The sequence below is a fragment of the Nymphalis io genome, chromosome 2, assembly GCF_905147045.1.
Source record: "Nymphalis io chromosome 2, ilAglIoxx1.1, whole genome shotgun sequence".
In the NCBI taxonomy this organism is placed as follows: domain Eukaryota; kingdom Metazoa; phylum Arthropoda; class Insecta; order Lepidoptera; family Nymphalidae; genus Nymphalis; species Nymphalis io.
Genome location: NC_065889.1, coordinates 7,986,089 through 8,011,798, shown reverse-complemented (window position 1 = coordinate 8,011,798; position 25,710 = coordinate 7,986,089). Strand labels below are relative to the sequence as shown.

The 25,710-nt window shown below is 30.9% G+C and overlaps 2 protein-coding genes and 1 long non-coding RNA gene across 3 annotated transcripts; all 3 read left to right on the top strand.

Moving 5' to 3' along the window:
• Window positions 1-6,092: 6,092 nt before the first annotated feature.
• Window positions 6,093-8,624, top strand: LOC126778941 (uncharacterized). Its single transcript, XR_007670251.1, has 3 exons — window positions 6,093-6,182; window positions 6,981-7,020; window positions 8,563-8,624. It is a non-coding gene; the product is annotated as an uncharacterized LOC126778941 (long non-coding RNA).
• An 11,059-nt stretch (window positions 8,625-19,683) lies between these two features.
• On the top strand, window positions 19,684-22,443 carry LOC126778782 (uncharacterized). Its single transcript, XM_050502434.1, has 2 exons — window positions 19,684-20,178; window positions 20,497-22,443. The coding sequence occupies exons 1-2, from the start codon at window positions 20,158-20,160 to the stop codon at window positions 21,622-21,624; spliced, it is 1,149 nt and encodes a 382-aa protein (XP_050358391.1). The 5' UTR covers window positions 19,684-20,157; the 3' UTR covers window positions 21,625-22,443.
• Window positions 22,444-23,397: 954 nt separating this feature from the next.
• Window positions 23,398-24,573, top strand: LOC126778785 (uncharacterized). The gene has a single exon (XM_050502449.1). It carries the CDS (start codon window positions 23,410-23,412, stop codon window positions 24,526-24,528), a length of 1,119 nt encoding a protein of 372 aa, XP_050358406.1. The 5' UTR covers window positions 23,398-23,409; the 3' UTR covers window positions 24,529-24,573.
• The last annotated feature ends 1,137 nt before the right edge of the window (window positions 24,574-25,710 follow it).

The following is a 25,710-nucleotide window of genomic DNA, read 5'->3' as shown; positions in this document are numbered from 1 at the left end:
CAAGGTATAAACAGTTATGGTGAGCATTCGAATATAAGTGAAATTTTGTTTGCAAAAGAACACTCATTATTAATTAGTAATGATAAATATATTTCTTGATAAGGAAATTTGTTTGTCAGCCAGCAGGTGTGTATTCATATGTACTTACCTACCCCATGTATCTAATTACCTATCGTAATTAATGGTTTTGTTATTACTTTCACTGATTTTCAGTACGCTCACATTATAATTAGGTATATTCATGTTCAATTCACCTGCTGTCTGTGCTTAGTTTTGTAAATTAAAAAAAAAACACAATGACAAGATCAGTTTCTCTTAATAAATATGGAGCCAAGCATGTATAAGAGATTTATGATGCTTGAATTTCTATCTCTTTTATTTTATGGGATAAAAAGCATAATCTATTGTCAAGCGGTAGTGTAGATAATCTGTATCTGCACATAGTCTTGGCCGCTGTACCAATATATATTTGTGGGGTCCGTTTTTATTTTAATAACCATAAATAATTTAAGCTTATATATTCAAAATTATGATTTTAATATTTAAGTTACAATATTTTAACTTTTTTTTGCTGAGCTATTAAGAGAATTCAATTTATCTTTCTTCTTTAAATTTTCTTTGTGCTAGCTGAAGCAAGAAGTTTTAATGTAAATTTGTTATAATTTATATTTTAAGAAAAAATGTATATACTATATAATTTGATTAGTTTAATTTTCAAATTTAGTTTTTACTTTTTATGTGACCATCGCAATATTTTATATGAAAACTATATAGTACGAGATATGATATCAGAAATATATACGTTCATCTGTTATTTGATGATGACAAAGCTTATATGTATGTCAATAAAGATACTATCCTATACTGGTGGTAGGGCTTTGTGCAAGCTCGCCTGGGTAGGTACCACCCACTCCGTTGGAAGGGTGAGTGAGCCAGTGTAATTACAGGCACAAGGGTCATAAAATCTTAATTCCCAAGGTTGGTGGCGCATTGGCTATGTATGCGATGGTTGACATTTTTTAGAATGCCAATGTCTAAGGGCGTTTTTGACCACTTACTATCAGGTGGCCCATATGGTCGCCTTCCTATTCTATAAAAAAACGAGGGAGGCAAATTGTTTCTCAACAGGGCACACAGCAATCTCGCTAGGAGATCAGTAGCTCATCCAAATTAAGAATAATATACTGTATTGTAAAATTTGTATTTTAAATAAATATAATATAGTCTGGTTTTATGATATTTGTCTGCAATATCTTTCTTTATATAAAAAGTACTATTGACAAAACAATGTCCACAAAGTTTTATATCCTTAATCATATATAAATAAATCCGATGTTCCTCGAGAAAAAGTCATCACAAAAAAGAATTAACATAAGGCCGAATTGATTTAAAATAAAATTACATCCCGATGTTACAGCCATCATTTAAAAAATACTTATAATATAAATAAATAATTTAATGGCAATGACAGTGGTGGTTTATTATAAAGAATATATACATAATACTTGTGGTAAATAAGTTCTTTTATTTATTTGTAATAAATTATCTACAAAAAAAATAATACATTCGATACAAATCATACATACACTCGTGTTGTTTACCTACCTGTTTATCGATATGCAAACATATTCAATGATAAAAAATATAATTACAAATTCCTTAGTAACAATCAATCAAAAAATCGTATCAATATCTGATAGTATTTAATTATTTCTTGTTAAAATATTCATTTGACAATTTATATATAAACTCAAAAACATATACATATACTCAAAGAGCCGAGATGTCCCAGTGGTAAGAACGCGTGAATCTTAACCAATGATCGTGGGTTCAAATCCAGGCAAGCACCACTGAATTTTCATGTGCTTAATCTGTGATTATAATTCATCTCGTGCTTTACGGTGAAGGAAAACATCGTAAGGAAACCAGCATGTTTCTAAATTCACTGAAATTCTGCCACATGTGTATTCCACCAACCCGCATTGGAGCAGCGTGGTGGAATTAGCTCCAAACCTTCTCCTCAAAAAGGGAGAAGAGGCCTTAGCCCAGCAGTGGGACATTCACAGGCTGTTACGATGTGAATACTCAAACTACAAAAGTGATTAAAATAAAATTATTATTATGATATTAAATGTTAGAAACGTATAATTAATCATTATTAATGTTATCTAATCGTAAAGCTTATGGTAATAAAATTTAATGACTCCTTGAATAACAATCTGATGATATAGATTTTATCTCGTATTTAATCTGTATATTTTTTAAGACTTACCATAACCTGCGCCCACGGCTCTACGTGAAAGCCCTTAAAATCAAGTTTAAATAAAAATTAGTGAAGGTTTTTTATAAAAAAAAAATATGATGACATTTTATTTGTTTGTGGAAAAATTTAATTCTACTTGTATTAATGTAATTGTACTTTATTGTAGGTAAATAGAACAAAATAGATATAGATTAATATTAGGTAACGATTAATTATTTTTAATATTTATAATTTTATAAAAGAATAGTATATAAGAATTTATGACATAATATATTAATGGTTAAGGTAAAAAATTAAATCGCAAATCGTACCTACAATGCATGATAGGTATTTTTTATAATACTTCTTTACTTGATACATAAAAAAAAACAGCCATTACGTTACAAAATTTAATAATAAAAAATAAAAAATACAGTTTGAATGTAATTTTTACGACGTTAAGAATACTATATTTTTAATGAATCTAATATACTTAATTCAAGGTATATGTATGTGTGACAGTTCACTTAGTATAAACAAATGCAGCGAGGCGCCAGTGACGCCTTGCGCCGCCGCTTGAATATGACAAATAACATCAAAAATGAAACTACACGAATACCAACATAAAATAAAAATGTCAAAAATTTAAATTAAGGATTAAAATATTTAAATTTAGTACGCGCGTCCCGCTCGCGCTCCGCGGCGACGGGCGAGCCTGCGTCCCTTCGGGCCTGATAATGCCTAGCATGGAAACGGACTTTGTTTTATCTGATCACATATTATATTTTTAAGATATAAACAGTTGCTGTATGTTATTATTTTAAGTCAATATTTATATTATTTTTGTAAATCGATGTTTTTGTTTGAAAAAAATTATTACATATTAACGTAGAACGTTGCTATATAACATACCTTCTTTTAATTTTCATACTAAATATTAACAAATTTTAATCGGTTATGATTTTAATGATAATATAAGCGACAAAATTAATTTCCGCAAAAACAAGACTATTTTAAAAAGTTTTTATAAATATTACATAATATAATAAAAACTATTGTTACAAATAAGAAACAAAAGCCATCTCCATAATTTTCCGACGAATCCCAATACTATAAATTAATGGAGTGTACTCTGCCAGAAATTTTAAATATTTGAAAGCATTATACGGTTTAGAAAAAAAAATTAGTCTCCAACAACATAATATATTACATAAAATAAATAATACAATCATAAAGTAGTTATAAATGCAGTGTTTATAAAATGTAATTGCGGTTTTATGGTTCATATATTTTCGGGATGGATGGAGCGTCACTCGGGGTCGAAAATCGGGAAGGACTATTATGGGCCTGAATAAGGCGATTAGTTTTAATTAGAAGACGAGACGGCACGGCCCATCCATACTAAATAAACAAACTTGATAGTGTTTGTTTACATAACGATCGAACCGAACAACAGGTAATTAATACTTGTCTGTGGAGGTTACTTTTTTCATCTAGAACATTCCGAACATAGACAAAAAATTAGAACTGTACCCATAATAATAAATCGAACTTTCAAGCTTAAACATACATCTGTTTCTTTGATTTCTGTTAACATTTAAAACAAAAATATATTATTATTTTTACGCAGAGAATATTAAGATGGCCGCTATAGAGAGTGGTTTTGAAGGTATTGTTTTTCAATTATATAATACAGTTGCAATATCCACAAACATAAATAAACGATTATGAAATTCGATACGTGCACAGAATACACAAACGGTTATGAAATCCATATCTTCCACATGAGGTACACGAGGTAGACGTCTGAATTAGTCGCAGGTACGCCCTGCCAGTGACAGCTCATAATCGCGCCCCCAGCCCTCGCTGCACTCGACAGCGACCTTTGTACACTAATCGTGGCTACTGTATCAGTTCTGCCGTTGACACCCCGCAAAAATGAGGAAACGCAATTTCTTTTTGACAGCAAAGCTTAAGACCGAACCGATCACAAATTGCAGTAATCAAAATTAAATTGTCGAGTACCAAGACCTGTCAATATTTTTTTTTAATTTAAAACTATTCAGTTCAAGAGTTGCTTTGTAGAACCGTGTGGCGTTGTCTTTGTGTTCCTTTATATTTTTCATTTAAGTTTTTATCCTAAATTCAAGCTTTGATTATAGGAAACATTGAAGCTAACAAACATCGAAGCAAACGCACTTCAACATGTTCGTTGTATTGATAAAATTATTTAATAATTATATTTTTTTTTCTTTTATATTACATGTATTGGTAGATGGAGCCAGCCAAATTGGTCACCTAGTGCTAAATACTCATCACTGCCCATAGACATTGGCGTCACAAGAAATATTAACAATTCCTTAACATGCGCCATCGACCTTGGAAACTAAGGTGTTATGTCCCTTGTGCTTACACAAGCTACCTTTAAATGCATATTAGGTGCTTGGCGGTAGAATGTACGATAAAATTACCCAGCAGTGGTACTCGTACATTAAGCTGGTATCCTTACTAATATTATAAGTACGATGGTGAGTTTATTTGTGTTTTGTTACGCTTTCCAGTCTTAACTACTTAACCGATAGCCATGAAATTTTACATTTTTACACGTTATCAGGGGTTCAGAAAAGAACATAGGTACATTCCTCCCCCCTGCTCACGCGCAAACAAACCCGCGGGTGCAAACAAGATCACTAGATTACAAATAAATAAGTGGAATAAGCACTATAATATGTAGAAATCTATTTATCAAACTAATCTTATTTTAATAGTAACATGATTTTTTAATTAAAAAGCTAATTTATGTATAATAATCAATATAATATATAACAGATAAAAACTTAAAGATTATAAAACAAGATTATATAATGTAGCTTTTGTTGTTTGTCTTTGTGTTGATTTTACTAGTAACTCTATTGATAGTAAATCAATGTTAAGATGGACTCGAAATATCAAAATATTCTGTTTTAGCTACACTACAAATATACAGTAACAGTAACAGCCTGTTAATGTCCCACTGCTGAGCTAAGGCCTCCTCTCCCTTTTGAGGAGAAGGTTTGGAGCTTATTCCACCACGCTGCTCTAATGCGGGTTGGTAGAATACACATGTGGCAGAATTTCAATGAAATTAGACACATGCAGGTTCCCTCACGATGTTTTCCTTCACCGTTAAGCACGAGATGAATTATAAACACAAATTAAGCACATGAAAATTCAGTGGTGCTTGCCCAGGTTTGAACCCACGATCATCGGTTAAAATTCACGCGTTCTTACCACTAGGCCATCTCGGCTTTTACTACAAATATATAATTATTTAATAATAATAAAACAGGCGTAAAAAAAATATTACTATGTGATTTTAGTTTTAAGACTACATCAATTAAAACCGGGCTAGGAAAAACCGGACTATTAACGTGTCGAGTGGAAAATTGAAGTAAAAAAGTCCTCTATTACAAAGTAACTAATTATATGTGATAACTTTCTTTTAAAATATATAAGTAATATAACTTAAACACGCTAACAATATTTTCTTTATATTAAACCAAGATTATATTAAGATTATATAAACTATTAAAACGAGGTCAATGACACTTAAGTCGATTCCAATGTTTCGTTTATTTGTTTACCTATTCGCGAATTTCGCAATTATCTGCCGGCAGTATGTTTCAGGTGAAAGCTGAGTGAAAGGAAAAGGCATGTCAGGAGGTGAAGGCGAGGGTCGTATCGATTGCCACGCCCACCCGCCGCGCGTTGCCAAGCGACGCACGCCCGCCTTAGCCAGGGCAGAAATATCTTGTATTACGCTACGCTTACATATCATAACGAATATGGTACCAGAGACGACGAGTTTAATTCGTAAATAAAATGTTAATTATCTCACAATCGATCAGTGCAAATTTTGACGTAATTTTTGAATAGTGAGTTAAATATTTTTGAGTTCGAAGTAAGTATCAGTTTTGCAACTATGTTTTATATATATAATATTGAATACTTCGTAGAACTAGGATGGAACGTTACGTCATTCAATGCGATTCCACAACGTTGCAGTACAAGGTTCAGTAATGGGTCGTAAAGTTTTTTTGTAATTAAAACAATGAAACTTTTTTATCTGTTAATAATGTTAATACAAAAATAAAATATAACAAAAATATATTAATCTTTGTTATCTAAGATATAAATAGACTTATATCACTCATTTAAATGCCTAATATTGCTTTGTTCGGTAGTAACGTTTAAATATGTTATTCTGTATGATTGAATAGACATAATATTATGTACAAATATTGTATTGTGTGATAAATTGATATACATCTTATTAAAGATTTCAAACGATGACCTCGTACGGTTATGAACTCTTAACATTTGAAAAAAATGATCGTGAAGTAGGTACATGTTTATCAATGGCGAAATACATAAGTTTTAAAAATATTTAACGAAATAAGATATGATATGATGGTAGCTTGTTCTGATTTACATACACGATAAGATCCAAGGGTTTATAATTTGTGTTTTTCGTCGTCATGAACGCACACAACACAAATACAGGCATTTTTTTTAAAGAAGCATGTGAAAGCTTTGACATCATTGTGCTTAAGTTATTATGATATACATATTTAAAACTCTAAAACAAGAAGAAAAAATAACAACCAAATTATTTTGACCTTAACTTCAAGTTTATATTCTTTTAGTTATATATTATTCTCAATTAAATTAACTGCATGCTGCTTTGTTGTTGTTGCAGGTTTTTACGCGAAACTAATACATCATCGCGACCAAGAAAGGTCGGTCAAAAACTCTAACATTTGAGAAAAGCTTGATAGTTCGATTGCTAATTGGAAACATCTGCCATAGATAGGAGAATAAGCTATTACGAATAATTCACAATAATTTAACTACAAGTACTACTAAAATTTACATCATTGAGAACTATAAAATATAAATCTAGAGAAAATAAGAATTATATTTTAAAAGTATGATAGGTACTGATAAAAAAATAAAATTAAAAATATGTCTATTATAGTACTCGAAACTTTTATTAAAAGTTATTTTTTTATTTTAATTACAACATAAAAGAGCCAAAAACATTAAAGTCACAAGATCGAAGCATTTTATTTCAGTAAAACATTTTGACTATAAAAATATTAATGATTAAAAAAATGGATGCCCCTTACAACCCTAAAACCTAGTGTTATTTATGACCCTTTTATCTTGAATAGCCATCATCTTTTGTCGCAGCCGCAGTTTTTATAAAAAACACTGTCTTGAAAAAGCATTGATTGCGCAAACCGTCATAGACTATGCGGATTACTTTATAGATCCGATCTTTATAGTTTTAGATATTATCGATGTCAGAGATATTGTTTTTTTTTATTTGAAATTAGCAAAATTGACTTAGCTTTAATTTAATTGTTGATGTTGTGTAGGATAAATGAGGTCGTTCACAAAATTACTAGCCTATCTGGGCAAAAAACGTTCTTTATTTTTTTTTTTTAATTAATACAAAATCAATTCAAAGTTTTGTATAATCTTCAGCAGCATCCTATTAATGTCCCCTTGCATTTCGTGCTTTCTTTTGTTTTGACGTGGCTTGGAGCTTAAAATAAGTACATGAAAATACAGTTCAAACCGCAATCTTCTTTTAAGATTCACAAATTACAACCACTGGGCTCAAAGTCTTCTTTATAATATAATAAGCATTGGCTCTACTACATTCCAAGTTGTTTACTAAATATTCGGATCTAATAAAAAAAATACAAGATAACATCTCGTATCAAACATTCAGAGATAAAATATATTATACACCTATCATATTAAAATTATAACCTATAATTTAATTTTCAAAACGGCTACATAAAAAACAAAGGTTTGGTGTTGTCAGGTGAAAAAAGTGGTCGCACATTCGTTTGTTTTTTTTTTAATATGTTAACCCACGTTACAGTTTAGTGGTTCGGAATAGATAAATGAATCGTGTTCTAGGAAAACGTTTCATATTTTATAATATTATACCATCTACCACGATATTATAAATATATCAATCATTAAAAAAAATCTACACTTCTACACCAACGCAAACACCTACACAAATGTAACGTTTTAAAAAAAAAAAACTCGACTGTCAAATCAATTCAGCAATTGTTTTCTTAATGTTTCTAAGTACAAGTAACATAAACTCAATATTTATTCAGCCTTAATTAATAATAATAATAGTAGTTTAATTAGTTACTTTACGTATATACATATTTTACAAATCAAAAGTATTTATAAAATAACACGAATTAGTAGCATTTTGTTTTTATTTATTTAACTTTATTGTCCACAAACAGTTGTATAGCACAAAAAGACTTCATGAAAACATCAATATGACCAGTAGATAGAAAACCCGAATCTTAAATGAAAACAACGGCCTAAACCAGGCAAGTAGCTCTTTTTCTTGTTCTAAATTTGTACATCTACTAACATTGATTCTAACGAGGAAACGTGCAGTTTTCCTCGTTAGAATAGTAAGAAGCACTAGAATAAATTATCCAACAAACCTTAGGGGCTGCGCAGTAGAACAATCTTTCTTAACAAAATAGCAGACATTTGCATAGCAGTGTATAGTTTTTTAAGCAATTATAATAATAATAATAACAAGTATAATCTTAGCTACGTTTATGTTTACTACGTTTAAATTTAATAAGTATATACTAAGTCCATATATAAATATGCAATAATTTATGCACGGATCTTTATTTTCCCACGAAGAAACGAGTTACCACGAGTCTGACGAACGACTCCCATGTCAGGACATCGTCTGGATCGATCAATACTCAGATTGATGACTTACAGGTAAAATTTAACTTTTTTTTTATTCTTAATTGTTGCAACATATTTTGATGCGTTATATACAACATACAAGTTTTAAACTATCAGGCAATAAAAACAATTCCAATATTTATTATTTATTTATACTTCTGTGTCCGGGACTATTAAAATCGGTTATAATTTAACATATGATATAACAGTTACATTTAATATTTTCTGTTTCTATGTTAAATTAATTAGGTTTATATATTTAAATGTTGTATGTAATCTAATTAAAGAAGTAACATGTTCCTTTAAGAATAAATATCAAATTGTATTTGGTAGGTACTACTTGTGATATAAATTCATAATAACAAAATATTTAATTCTTTATTTTTTAAAATAAAGATTACTTAGTATAGTATTATAGTCATAATATGAATAAAATGTTATTCAACTTGTTTTTGTATCAATGGGTGATGTCAATCTTTTGAACCTAGTCCATAGTGTATGTTTGACCTTATGACCCGCTACATAATAAAACCTCAATGGTTTTTGTAATAAGTTACGATTATGTTTTCGTAATTTATTTTGTTGTTCCTCCTAAATTCAATCAAAACCGTTATTTCCATTAACAGGTGGTGAAGTTTTTGAACGTAACAATGGTATAGAGATCCATCTCTGACAATGGATTGCTCGATCTACAAGTCGGCGCAACAGATGCAACAATACAACCTCGAATGATTAATTGTACGAAACTACAAACGTTTTACATGCAGAAATAAAAAATATATCAAAAATGAAACAAAACATTTTTGCCTTTTGTTTATTGCGACGACGCCAACTTGTCTGCACCAGACCGATTCGAATTTAGAACGCCGATCATTAATTATATTTTTGTCTTACTCACGCATTTCATTATCGAATCGATATGATCTATAGATCGCATCTATGGGTCTATCGATCACGTGCTGTGGAATCTAAATTTTATTCATTTAGTCGCATGTTTTTGCACATGACTTTTATTGGTGTGCACCATGAAACGTGAAATTAATTATTTAGTTTTAATACATTTTTTATTTTTCGAAATAAAGGTTGAGAATATTATGATAAATATAATTAGGATTTTTAGGTATATTATTAGACTTTTTTTAATCATAGTTTTATTCATTAACATCCTAAATCCTACTAATCCTACTTTTAATAATCTTAAATAACGTTATTAAATAATTTGAAAATGTATAAGTAATTAAAAATGTTCATAGAAAAAGGCTTTATCAAAGAGAACTAATTATCTGTAAACAATATTTCATCTTCGGAGATGGCATGACGCGAGACAAAAAACGAAAGGTCGAAAAGACCGCGCCAAAACCAAAACGCTCCGTTCAAAAACAAATAAAAGCTAAACAAAAAATGACGATTGTTAATAAGCTGGATGACATTTGGGAATTTAAAAAATTTATCCTAAGCATTATTAACAGTGTTCATGAAATGGATTCTATATGATTATTAAAATGAGAAGACAACAATTACTTACCTACCCTAAGACCGAAGTCCATCAATTAACCCGACGGACTGTTTCGGATACATGTATATATATTTTATTGTTTTATTGGACGAACATGACGTTTTATAAACGTTATTCGACAAGCCAGTCTTGTTTCGTTTCGAAGATTGCTTCTTCGTAACAAGCTTCGGATGGCGTGATAGCAAATAATTTTATAAGGACCTTTAACAATATGTCAAGCTCGTTCGTATTCATTTTTTTCTTGCTTTCAATAAATAATACGTTTGGTCATAAGTTTACATTGTTCGATTTCGAGCGAGACGCAGCTTTGGAACGATATTTTTCAAAATTTCTTTATTTTCATAAAAAAAGACTACAAAGCGGATTCTTTATGCATTTCGTGGATGCATTTGTTATTATGGGAGAATGATAATGTGATTATTGTTTTGCGAGCTTTAAGATGATTGATAGTCGATTGTCACGGATAATGAAGTATTTTGGAGTCTTTAAATTTTATACCTTGAAGGCTCGACAAAATGAAACGTCGATTAATTTTCAATTCACTGATTGATAGCTAGTTTGTGATGGGGTCTATTAATTTGATCGTTTTTATATAACTTCTTACTTATTTTTATATGTATTTTCGTCCTTTCTACAAAAATATTATAACATTAAATATCTTAATATATTTTTTTACTAAAAAAGGTTACACGTCTAAGCTAAAAAATTCAAATTATTTAACTTGGCATTACTAGTTATTACAATAGTCATGTTTATAAATAAATTCAAATATCGAATTGTAAACTAACAACATAGGTCAACGCTTCTATCGCCGATGACCATACCTACTTTGTGTTTAATTTCATCAATTCTATTCATAATGTATTATATCGGGACAATGTCGAATAAATTAATAATCCACGCCTTTAACGTTATAAGTAATTTTAATTTAGTCTATTGGTGCTTTCGACACGCTCTCTCATAAGAAAGCAGTTTTTTTTTGTTAATATAATTGTTATTGTTGTAGCTCATGTCGATCTTTACGATTGTAGGCAACGGCGATTGACCGATAGCTTAACTATTGAGTTCTAATAACATTTATAGAGGCACAACTAGTAGGTAAATTATTATACGATGTCGCTTCAATGTATTTTGATTCTTATACCCTAGGGATAACGACACTAATTTAATAACACTGGTTTAAAACATAAAACATTTTTATTTATAGTATTTGGTTTATTGTACCGTCATTTTATCTGGGTTATTTTTTTTAAGGTTACAACCTCTAACCTACAGATTTCGATGTCCTATTACCAAATTCAATAATCATTCTGAAATTCGTTTTAGATGAGGCAGATTTTTTTTTTTTTTTTATAGAAAAGGAAGGCGGACGAGCATATGGGCCACCTGATGGTAAGTGGTCACCAACGCTCTTAGACATTGGCATTGTAAGAAATGTCAACCATCGCTTACATATCCAATGCGCCACCAACCTTGGGAACTAAGATTTTATGTCCCTTGTGCCTGTAATTACACTGGCTCACTCACCCTTCAAACCGGAACACAACAATATCAAGTATTGCTGTTTTGCGGTAGAATATCTGATGAGTGGGTGGTACCTACCCAGACGAGCTTGCACAAAGCCCTACCACCAGTAAATGGTATGGTAGATGGTAGACATGGTAGTTGTCATGTAGGTATTATGCACATACCTGCGAAAATATATGTTTTTTGTACAGTATCCCGTGCCTTGTTGTTCTTGTAGTCAATTTATGGTAGCGGATCTCGAGGTTCGAATCAGGATATCACGATACTCCAACACGGCTGAATTAATGAAAATATCTCCTCTTAAGGTGGCCAGTCTTTTAAATTGACCAGCTTAGCTTAAATTCCGACAGCTCTATTCAAATCAAATCAAAATTATTTTATTCAATATAAAAGGGGTCTTACTTAGAGTGCGCTTGCCTAAAATGTGCCTATTCATCTTATTTTGAAGGTACTCAGGTTGTATGTGTCAGGAAAAACAGAATATGGTAAACTATTCCTAGCAAAACGTATTAGAAATAATCGTATCAGTAATGTATTGAAACGCTTCGTGCGTACAATACCAAACTTTAACCTGAGAAGAACCGACGAATAAAACTCAGAGGTTTCGTTAGCAGATTTATTATTGTTTCAGTGTGCCTAATGCGAGTTAATGTGTGATTTTATAATTATTCAATTAACGACGTTAACTGCGATTTGTATAGGATGAATACAGCGCTGTCTAGTGACAAAAATCGGAATTAAAAAAAACTCTTATTAGACACACTGTAGTATATTTAAGTGAAGTAATAGTAACCTTTGTAAATTAATGTTTAGAACTCATTCCACCATATTCTCTAGCGGTTGGTTGCCACACATGTAGCAGATTTAAATTCGACATATTATATACGTAATCGATGTTTAAACACGTGATGATGTCCGTGTATATAGTAATTATATACCGAGGCTTACAAAAACTATTATAATATGGAAAAGGAAAAACTTCATACAAAATTATAATATTAACTCTCAAGGCTTAAAAATAACATTATGTAAAACTAGTGATAAGCGTTCTTGATATTTTATAGCAGAAAAAAAATACGAACAGTTTTCCTAATTTAGCACTTTGATCAAGAGACATGTATTTATTGGAATGTTTACTCAAATACTTAAAGCGATCCTTTTTTTTTAATAAAAGGAGCCTAATATTCGTAGGCGGGGCTGCTCCTCCCTGGATGACCAACCCGGCTATTATCCACTTAACCGAATCACTTCTGTATCAAATAATTTATTTGTAGCCCAAAGCGTACATTTTTTCGCGTTAGCCATAATTTAATAAATTATTTTCGTTCAAATATTTATTAATTCAAAAAAACAAAAACTTAAATTAACACTGATTTATCACAAAGTTGAAAAGAAAAGAAGTTTGTTTGATGATTAAGTACTTTTAATAATTTGATATGATATTCTTTATAATTTTTATTTGTAATCGAACAGAGAAAGGAGGGAGAGGATAAAATAGATAGAGAGAATGGAGGTTCTACAAAAATATGAAAAACATATTTAGAATGGTATATACATAGGAGATATAAAGTGTTGCAAACCTTTGAGATCTTGCCAAATAACAAACGAATAATCCGCCAAATTTTCATGATAATATGATATAAATATGTGCAAAGCTAGTTTCCTCCCGTGGCCTCGCCCGCTTCTGAGAAGAAGGGACAGGAGTTAGGTGCCCTATATTATTTCCTGCGTCCCTGACCTGAACCTAAGTTAATACGTAAAAGCGTAACAAACAAACTCACTTTCGCATGTATAATATTAGTTGTGATTTCAAAACACATTTACATTATTTTTTAGTGTGTTACTTTTTGAAGTGTTACTTAATAAAATTATAAATAAATGGGCAGTAATGGGTAACCCGTTAAGAACAACACAAGAACCCTACACAGTATTGCTAAATGAATAAACTTTGTTAGAAAAGGGACCCCGTGAAGAGATTCCTCAGGGAGCAACTAGTTCGAATGATTGTCCCCTATATAATTAGATTTGCCACAAACACTTGTAACTGTGGGAAACCATAGTAAATAAATTAAGAGTGAACTAACACAATTGTTGCGAGTAAATGCAACGTACATACGTATGGACTTATAAATTTGATTAAAAAAAAGGTTGTGTCTAAGTAGGTAGCTATAGCGTTATCCTTATAAACATTTACTGGCACACAAGTGAAGGTTTTTAAAAATAATCGAATCTGACCGCAGAACACAATTGTGAAACGTCAGAAAGTAATAAACGACATTGACCAATAATTATAACATTTCAAATATGATACGCGAAACAAAATATCGTATCACCGTAAGTCGGTATGCAATATTTCACAACAGATATATCTATTATAGTAAATATATTATTATTTATGTATATTGTTTTATTATAAAGTGGTTTTCCACAAGGCGAAAGTCCTTCCTTCGAAGGCGAACTGGAGATGTAGTCTTCTAGTCGGATTCAATTAATAACAAACAAATCACTATCCACAGTTTCAATTATTTTAAATAACTTTATTTTGTGTCTTATGTTCACGTATAAATATTAATTTGATTTATCAATACAAATGCATTCTCATTGTGATTTGTGATCAATATGTATCTTATAATGTTGTCTTACATAATATATAAAGTATGTGCATTAAAAAAGCAACTTAATAAAAACATAGTAAAATCAAAATTATAATTGTCTGTTGTGTTCGTTTTTTTAAATAAACTTTAAACATTTGCTTATAAATTGATAACTTTAATATAAAGGTCTGTTTTTGATCAGTTAATACTGATGTATTGTCTTTTTAAAAATAGGGTTCTGTTATTGGTTTTTGCCGTTCGGTCCTAAGTCCGCTAAATCAAAAAATAATCAACTTTTTTATTCAACAGTAAATCTTGTTGGCTAATAAACTCGACTTAACCATTCACCCTTGCTGTAATCAATGTCTAATTCCGTATTCGCAGCTTACGATAATGATTAACGACAAACTTTATTAATTCGATCTACTGGGATTAGATGATGCGACGTAGTGAAGGGTAGGTGGAAAAAAACAAACGAATTTTGCAAGGGATCTGGCGCTGAGGGATCTTTTAAACTCCCTCATATAGGGTCACACACCTACACTATAACTTTTAATATATATATATTATTTTATAGATAATTTGCATTGTTTGTTTTCAACATTAATAACTATTTCTCTCCAAAAAGCGTCAAATTGGTGCTAGATATACGTACAACAATAGACGTTAATTTTAAGCAAAAGCTTAAGCTGATGAGGTATTAAACAACCAAACAACAATGTATAGAACAACCGTTAATGTATAGAATAACCGTTAATGTATAGAATAACCGTTGTAAAATATAATATATTATCTAAACTACTAACTTTTATTTATTGTTAAGTTAATATAGTTGTAAACAAAAATGTCTTTGTTTGGCTTAGGGATAGTAATATTAGTGTGAAAAGAGCTATTGTACATTCTTTTATGTGGAGTTGCAAAGCATAGCAAATCTTTTAGTCCTATCAAATAGAATAGTTTCTTTCAGAGACTACATATACTACCAAATTGTAGAATGGATTTTATACTGCTAGGACATTTTGATTTTTTATATGTTTGTGTGATTGTTTATATAGAATGAAATAGCGGTAATTTTTTGAGGAGGCAACCCTATTTTATTAAATCTTTGTGTCAACAAACGGGGTTGGTTTTGTCTGCCTCAGGGGATCTATACCTTTTTAATAAACATATTTACACTGCAGTAACGTTTATAATAGTTACATTCACAATCTCGTGATTTTGTTACAGATAATAAATATTTCATAACAGAGATAAGGAGTTCATTAAAACAGTTCAAACATAAAAACATTTAAAAACTAAGCATCTATGTTTTCATAACTGCGCTAATGAAACTTATATTTTTAACATAAGCAGTGCCTAGAACACGTGAATCTTAACCAAATATTGCAGGTTCAAAACCGAGCAAGCAGATGTAAATGTAGTGGGAAGTCAAGGACAACATCGTTGGGAAACGTTCGTGTCAGATGTACCCAGTAACCCGCATTGGGCAGCGTGATGAAATAAGCTGTAAACCTTAAGAGGAGGGATATGTACAAAGTGTTTCTTAGCTTTCGATATAATTTATTTATATTTTGCTTGCATATGTTGGCCGTGTCAATTTTCTTCAAAGTAGAATAGAGCACCACAGTGTTGTAAGAGCCGACCGAGCAAAAAAAGGTTATTTCTTTAAATTAAACCAATCAGCTGGGGAGCCTTTTAAGTTATTGGGTTAACCAGTGCAAGGAGTCCCCTCTCTTCCACAAAGAAAACCAGTAAGTTCATAGCTTCTACCATTAAACTCAGCACTCAACTCTAAAACAGCCCATATGGTGGTGACTGGCGAGAAACTACGCGACTAACCTACTAGCAAAAACATTTTCAGACATGTATGGCATTATGCATGGGGCTAGCCGTAAAGGATTCCATTTTTTATTTATTGCAATATGTCATAAAAAAAAAAACAAAAAAAAATGGTATAAAGGTAAGCGAATATGTGTTAATATGTTATTTATCTAATTATAAATAGGTATTATTTTATACTTCAACATGATATTTCAAGACAGTTGCAAAGAGCTTACTTGTACAAAAAATAGCATTATTTTGATTTTATAAAGCTAAAAAGGACCACGCGCATTAAGACAATCTGGTTTAAGAAATTAAATTGACATAATATATATAAATCGGTCATGGTTTATTTGGATGTGTAAGGGTCATAAGATCTTATGGTCGGTGACCACAGATAAATTTTTATTTTAATATGCTTTGGCGACATAATTAGTCCTTTAACTTATATTAATGGAATAATTTATATTTCTTACAGCGCCAAGTTCGAAAGTGGAGACCGCTTTCCATCAAATGGGGACTTTGCTTTTTTATATCATAGGTAGGCGGACGGACAAATGAACATTGGCGCCGGTAATAAATACTAATCATCCTTAACATAGAAACTGATATTATTTCTTCTGCGCATGTAGTTCCACTGGCTCACTCAGAATGAAAGAGCCAGTTAAACCAGAATACAGCAAAACTAAAAATGGGTATACGTAGATATACAAGACGGGCTTACACAAGGCACTACCAACAAGTAAAAATATTAAGAGCTTAAAAATATTGGACTGTCTGTAACAATAATAGTAGGTCCTATAGTATATTTTTAAGCAGTGCGTCTTAAATCTTAAAAGTCATAAATTTCTTAATGTGATAAATAAAATATCGAATCCGGTGATAATATATATGGTAACTGTCAACAATTAAAGCCGAGTGATAGAAATTAAACATGTCTGTTGTCTAACGACTGCGAATTATCGATTTTAATAGTGCTAACATGGAGACAGAAAATATAGATTTTAAAGAACTAAAAATAGATACAATTAAGATTTAAGATTAGAAATTAGGTAGTTACTTATGGAAGCAAAGCTATTAAAAATATAAACTCATCTAAATAGAGAAAATCAACAGAATATAATTAGAACAAAACAATTAATAATTTAGAAACTATAAATAAAACGGATTGCATAAACGTTAAGAAAGAACCCACCCAAAGAGATTTTAAGCAAAGGGTTTGAAATTAACTGCGTTTAAAACATCGTGATAGTAATTCTAAAAGAAATGTTAGTGATGAAATGAATAAAATCTATTATAATTACATAGTATAATCATTCAACAACTTAGAAACGTAAATTACGTTGGTAAATCAGCGTGCACATGTATTGATAATCACAGGTGTGTCACGCATAATACGACATCCTTAGTAATATGCGTGTGTTAGTAAGTGTGTTTGTTTGTGTGTTACTCAATTGGAATTTAATCTAAGTCAATTTGACATGAAATAGAACGAATCACTTACTTTTTTCATCATGATATTTTAATGAACTTCATCTGTTTGTGTATGGTTAATATTGTAACCTTTTTCTATGCCAGTTTCCCCACACAGATTAAGCTGACATTTTGCAAACACTTATAGAATACACTTGTGTGTTCAACATATACTTTTCAGAGTAGTTAGTTAGTAGTTAATAATAGCTTATTTTTAGATTTTTTTCTACATCGACTTATTGTTTTTTTTTATAGAATAAGAAGGCGGACGAGTATACCTGATGGTAAGTGGTCACCAACGCCAATAGACATGGGCTTACATCACCTATGCGCCACCAACCTTAGGAACTAAGATGTTATGTCCCTAGTGCCTGTAATTACACTGGCTCACTCATCCTTCAAACCGAAACACAACAATAATAAGTACTGCTGTTTTGCGGTAGAATATCTGATGAGTGGGTGGTACCTACCCAGACGAGCTTGCACAAAGCTCTACCACCAGAGTAGTAGTTTTTAAATAAGAATGATATTGTTATATATATATTAAGATAAACTAAATTAAACCATCCAATTAGACAAATAAAATCGAAATATATATCGGGTTGGAATGTTGATCCTACAGGCAAGAACAATCAAGAAATTCAATATTCTAACACGTTACGTACTTCACTCCATTGCTCATTGCATCTCTTTCTCAATTCCTCTATTTTTCTCTTTTTCTTTTTCTACTGAAAGTTTTACACTATTAGTGTTCTGTAGTTTCATGGTAGTTGTAGTAATATATTGTGTGTTATATTATATAAACACATATAAATGTTCTACCTTTAATTATATAAAATAATACCCATAATTTAAAAAAAAAAAAGATATGCTTTTGACACGTGCTATCTAAAATACTTAATTTCTTTTTTTTAAGACTGAATAAGATATGCCATGGCGTCATGTTTTTGATTCTTTCTTTTTTTTTATCTAACTTCATACGGAATGTCATTTTCGTTATCTTAAGTACCTATCTTCCTTATCACAAATATAAGAATAATGTACAATCAAAAAAAAACTTGGTTACTAAAAATTATGCATTTTTTAAATTTTATTGTAATTTGGAACTCAAAAATATTTTAGAAATATATGACGAGTAACAATCATTAGTTGAAATATTAAATGAAAACGTAAAAAGGATTTTTTTAAATATATTATATTATTTATATATTATTTATATACTCAACAATACATATTAATTTTAGAAGTCTTTCGTTCACGGCCATTTGAAACCACCGAAACGATTTTAAAACACGGCGATAGCTATACTTTCCGTAGGTCAAAATAATTATACACTTCTCCTTTGTCAGTGGACACTTGTGACATTCAAATGGCGGTGGGACTAGTAAGTATGCTATGTCCACATACTTACTAGTTATTCTACTGTCAAATTTTAATGGTAATCGAACAAATAAAATTACATTTTAGAACCCGTTTTTCGAACGAAAGGCAGCTTATGGGCAAAGATGATTTGCCTCAGGTTAGCTAGACTGTCTTTATGAAAAAAAAATGTAGTCATAACAAGTTATCACCTCATTCCATATAAAGTATGCTTAAGCAGCATAGCAACCCTATAACTCATTATGAATATTAATACTTACACAATTCATTACGCCTTATTATTTCGCAACTACCTACAAATGACGTAAAATTTGACACAAATAGTCTTAATAAAGTCGTTGAACTTAGTGAGAAGGAATACAATATATAAATCCGTTAAAAATCGAGTTATGTGATCATCCAATATAACATTGACCTCGTCTGTGATCTACTTACAAGAAATATATACAAGATTAAATCGTTACGAAGAACAAAATATCTCTGCCAATAATCGTATCGTTGTACAAACAAAAGAAACAATATAAAAATACATTTGTATTGCTACGCTAATACACAAAGTATTAAATGACGAACAGGAAAATAATTGTAATGTAATAGTTTCTTCGACGCTCACCTTTTATCACTGACGAACCTCATTTTATCTCATGTGTTGTTAACTTGCAGTTGTGTGGTTGTTATTCATACTAAATAAATAAAATATGCTTACAGCACGGAAATAAAAACTAAACAATTTATTACTCGTCTGTAAACATTTCAAGTATATACTCGAAAGATAAATAGTTCGTGAAAATTTGTTTTTCTTCACAACTTGCATGTCATTTGTCTGGAAAATGGTAAGTTAAAACATTTTTTTTTAAATAAAAGGTTTATAATCGAGGTTACATTTTGCTTTCCATTTATTATAATAATTTATTTTATTAATTTATAAAGTAATTAATGTCTCCTTAACAAGTTATTTTAAGTCGTTTTTATTCAATCCTGTGACATTTGCTGCATCAAATTCGAGGTCATAGCGTGGCTAGAGTATTGATTGCAAAAATTTTTATTTATCATTTAAATACATTGTATGTTACTAACAAATATAATTTTCCAGTTCACTATAATCAATTCCATATACATTTTTTTTTAATATAAAATTAATTTTATTTCAGACTAAAACAAAAGCGTTAAGTTTAACTGGAGTAGTGGCGTTTCTTGTGATTGGAGGCTTAACGATAGCATTGGCAACTCCAATTGCGTCGGTTCCGAACAAATCCATCGGACCCGATTCTTGTTCACCGGTTATTATTGCACATCGAGGTGCGAGTGGATATGTACCAGAACATACACTGGGCTCATATGCCCTCGCTATAACAATGGGAGCTGACTACGTTGAACCTGATCTTGTAATGACAAAAGACGGACACCTAATATCAAGACACGATAATGTACTAGGATTAACTACAGATGTTGCAAGTCATCCAGAATTTGCCAATCGCCACCGAACTCAGACAGTTGATGGAGTCGAAATCAGTGGTTGGTTCACAGAAGACTTTACCTTATCCGAAATCAAAACATTAAGAACCGTTGAACGTATACCGGATGTAAGACCAGGCAACGCTCGAATGGACGGCGCTTTTCAAATCCCTACTTTCCAAGAAATTATTGATCTTGTAAAGGACATGGAAAGAAGTCAACGACGGACAATTGGTATTTATCCTGAAATAAAACACAGTAGCCACTTTAGTAACTTAGGTTTGCCAATGGAAGAACTTGTCGTTAATATATTCCATAGAAATGGTTATTTATTTCCCAATTCACCGGTGTACATTCAATCATTTGAAGTAAACAATTTGAAAAAATTAAAGGAAATAACTAATCTAAGACTACTACAATTATTCGAAAGTGACAAATCCCTCCAGCCAGCAGATCAAGTTTTGCTTAACACCGGGCTTACGTATGGGAATATGTCTACTCCGGAAGGATTAGCTGAAGTTGCAAAATATGCAGCAGCAGTTGGACCAGACAAAAGTTACATTATTCCCCGTAACGAAGATAACAGCCTCGGGAATCCAACTAGCTTCGTCGAAGATGCTCATGCAGTGGGTCTAAAAGTGCACCCTTATACATTCCGTGCTGAAAATACTTATTTGCCCAAGGAATTTCAAAGTGACAATCCATCAAAATCTGCTTCTGGTGACTTAATGGGTGAATTGCGAAAGTTTATTGATGCTGGCATTGATGGTCTCTTTGCAGATCAACCGGACATAGCGCTGCGTCTACGGGGCCCATGCTTATAAATCAACCGATACTAGTTAAATAAGTGCAATGTTTTTGTATACAATTGCCCAATATGATTCGCGCACCACCCACGTTCATTGATGGTACTATGACATAAACAGTAACAGCAGTTATTGCTGGCACTCAATTCAATCCGTCGAACGATGCGTGGTCTACTCTAATCATCGAATATGAACAAAGTCAAACACTATTTAATATGTATAAGATTAGGTAACATTTTTTTTTTAATATTTAGGAATTGAAATCATTTCATTGATAATTAATTTAAGTCATAGCAAGTGTATTATTTTACTGTTATTATATAAAAGTACGTATTTTACCTTATTATAATATGAATGTCGTCATGAATTAACGTCAAAACAATGATGACAGAAATAGAAAAATGATGGCCTTATGTGACACGGGCGTTACGGCTTTATGTATAAATGTTGTTTTAACAATCAATATTACAGTAAAGCTTTCATTAATCTAGAATTTATATTATTATTCAAATGAAATAAGCAATTGATGCTTTCAAATTTTACAGCTCTTCAGAAACTCAGCTACATCGTATACAATTTGGTTAATAACCACAAACGTTTGTCACCAACATGTGGCAACAATGATGAATAATTCAATTTATTTAAACTCAGCAGAATCTGTTCATTTTATTTTGTATTTAAATTGTCATATACAGTGATAATCCTGTTTCTGTAAGTCGATCATATTTTCTCATTTTATTGTAAGCTCGTGGTAACTAAAAATTGTTTTTCCGAAGTGACTGCGGTCATTGATAGCTTTAGAAATAAATTGACAAAAAATTTAATTTTAACTCAAAATTTTGTTTTATTTTACAATAACAATTATATATCTACATTGTTATACTTTTTATGTTAGAGTAGTTGCTTATTTTTATAATTATTTACTTGTACTAAAACTTTTTTTTTTAAAATAATAATGTAAAAAGAAGTAATAAAAGCTTGTTGTGCTTGACTATACGAGCTATATTATTTTGTAAAGAATTAAGGATTAATTAATGATAAGTAAACAAGACATTTAAATTAATTACATTTAAATATATATTAATTAGCTCTTTCCCGCAGATTATTTATCTATACAAATACAAAAATTTTAAGTAGGTATTTGTCTTTTACAAAAAATAACTGTCATTATAATATATGGCTTTTTGCAAAAACAAAACAACCGATATTTTTATTTTTGTCTATCTGTTTGTCAAGAGTAGGTAATCTTAAAAATGGATTAAAATTATAAATTATTATCTATCGTTGGAAGTATTCCAAGGTACTGTAAATTATTTAAGTTAATGATAAGGGGATGAAAGTTTGTATAGTTAGTATATCCTTTCTTTTTGAAGGAAGATCTATGGAAAATGATATTTATAAATTCTGCCTTAGAGAGAGGGGATTTGACAGTCGCTCCGGATTCCACTTGCACAGAGGTTGTCCATTGCCGTATAGCGCGGAAATGCGGCCTGCATTATAGGCAGCTTTGCGTCAGGTGGGAATCGGGAGGGACTATTTTAAATTTGACTAAAATAATAATTTAAAAAAAAATATTAAAATCTGAATTATGACGCAAGCGAAACCGCGGGAAAAGCTCTAGTATTACAATCAATCGATAAACTATTAATTACCAAAGAGTTTCACAATAGAACGAATTTGGGAACATAATCCGAAACTGCAACGAGCTTAATCAACTTTCCTATTTTTATTTTTGATAAAAGATTGATTATATTTGAGTTATCTTTATTATTATATTCATGATCACTTCATTTCAAATCAATCATGAACGTGAAAAGACGTATATTATTACTTCTATTTGCGGTTCTCATCGCTAATATTGTAACAGCTACATCATATTCCGATTTTAAGAAATTAAAGAGGCGTGGTGCTGATGATTGCAAGCCATTAGTAGTTGCCCATAGAGGTGCTAGTGGCTATGTACCTGAACACACTCTTGGTGCCTATGCTTTGGCAATAACAATGGGAGCCGATTACGTCGAGCCCGATTTAGTGATGACTAGTGACGGATATTTAATCTCACGACATGAAAATGAACTGGGTCATACTACTGATGTATCCACGCGTCCTGAATTTGCTGATCGTTATCGAACCCAAAATGTCAGTGGAAAAATTGTCTCAGGTTGGTTTTCAGAAGATTTTACACTCGCAGAAATTAAAACGTTAAGAGCTACAGAACCAATACCACTAATACGGCCGGGAAATGCAAGATTGGATAAAGCTTACGACATACCAACATTCCAAGAAATAATTGAATTAGTAAAAGCCTTAGAAATAAGTGAAAATCGAACTATTGGAATTTATCCAGAATTAAAATATGGCTTACATTTCCAACGCCTAGGATTAGCGATGGAACCTAAAGTAGTAGAGGTATTTCACAGAAACGGCTATTTCGACAAAGATTCTCCTGTTTATATACAATCGTTTGAAATCAGCAATTTAAGAAAGCTCAAAAAACTAACAAATCTTCGACTTTTGCAATTATATGGTGCTAGAACAGGCATGCCCTATGATCAAGCTGAACTTGGTACTGGGCTGACTTATGCTCAAATGGCAACTCCAAAGGGACTTGCTGATGTCGCTGATTATGCTGCAGCTGTAGGACCAGAAAAGAGTTATATTATTCCTCGAAATCTAGCGAATAATCTGGGTTCACCGACGACTTTTGTGGAAGATGCTCATGCTGTGGGTCTTGAAGTTCATCCGTGGACTTTTCGAGCTGAAAATATATATTTGCCTAAAGAGTTCCAAAATAATAATTCACCTATCGCATTTGGTGACCTTGAGAGTGAAATCAAGGCATTTCTAGACGCGGGTGTAGACGGTTTATTTGTCGACCAGCCTGATATATTGGTTCGAGTTCGAGGACAATGCAGTGACTGATATTTTTTTAATAAAGATTATATCTCAAATGTCCTATGTTCCTATTAAAATAAACGTATGTTAAATATAAGTAAAATTAAAAAAAAAGTCTGAATTATCTAAAATTTTAAATCTAAATCTAAATAAAAACTCGTTTTTGTAATTGTGATTTTGTATATTTAAAGTTTTCGTGTACAACCATTATACAACGACATTTGTTTTCTTACAGTAGATTGCAATATTTTACATATAAGTAAATATTTTATTAAGCCTAACAGTGGATACATAAAATTTTAAACCACACATTCATCAATTCTACGCTAAATACTGTATAACAAAAGAAAGAGTAAGTCTTTATCAGAAAAGAATTTCAAAATTAAATTTGCGCTTTAAATATTTTTACCTTATACATAATATATATATATAGTTACCAATGTTTAGCTTTTTTCCCATTTTAAAGTTTTTATTGCTTGGAAATTTTTATTTTTCAGAATTTTTTCTTAGCTATCTAAATAATTTTGAAACTAACAAAATAATTAGGTACACAATGACTATTAATTTGATATCATTCGTCATAATTTAATCGATCTCTTAATCTTTATCCTCTTATAGATTTAGAATTAGTATTACATGATTTGTTATCAGAACCGTTGTCATATTTTTTTATATTTATCGTTGTCATAATTATCCACTATATTAAATGTTAGCACTGTGTTCTTTATTCCATTATATTTTTCGATAAATGTTATAAATCAGAAAATGCACTGAACTCCAATCATTATATAATGAAACAGTATTCTCTAATCCATGGCTTATAGCGATACACCGCCCATACATTTACACAGCCCATTTTCGAAGAAATCGATTTTAGCTAATTTTGAAATTCAACAAACTTTGTTGATCTAATGCTCGTATTCCAAAAACAAACACACCAATTTCTTGTAATGCTAAATTGGTAGATTGATAAAAGTAAAACAGAGAGACATGTAATTAGAGTCGACACATAAACTTTTGACGGCTCACCTCCAATGAAACAATGTTATTGCCAAATATTTTTATTCAATATAAGCAAGGTATAACATAACATAACATAAGGGCAAGCTATTGTAATACTAAAAAAACTGGCTATGTTTCGTTTTAATGTTTTGACAGTCATTTTACATTTATTATTAAAAAAATAGTGAAGTATCATCATCAAGAAGA

Excerpts from the sequence above, each read along its gene's own strand:
- LOC126778785 (XM_050502449.1), top strand. The coding sequence starts at position 23,410 with ATGAACGTGAAAAGACGTATATTATTACTTCTATTTGCGGTTCTCATC.
- LOC126778782 (XM_050502434.1), top strand. The coding sequence starts at position 20,158 with ATGTCATTTGTCTGGAAAATG. Across the intron at positions 20,179-20,496 it reads TGTCATTTGTCTGGAAAATG|ACTAAAACAAAAGCGTTAAG; the intron begins GTAAGTTAAAAC and ends ATTTTATTTCAG.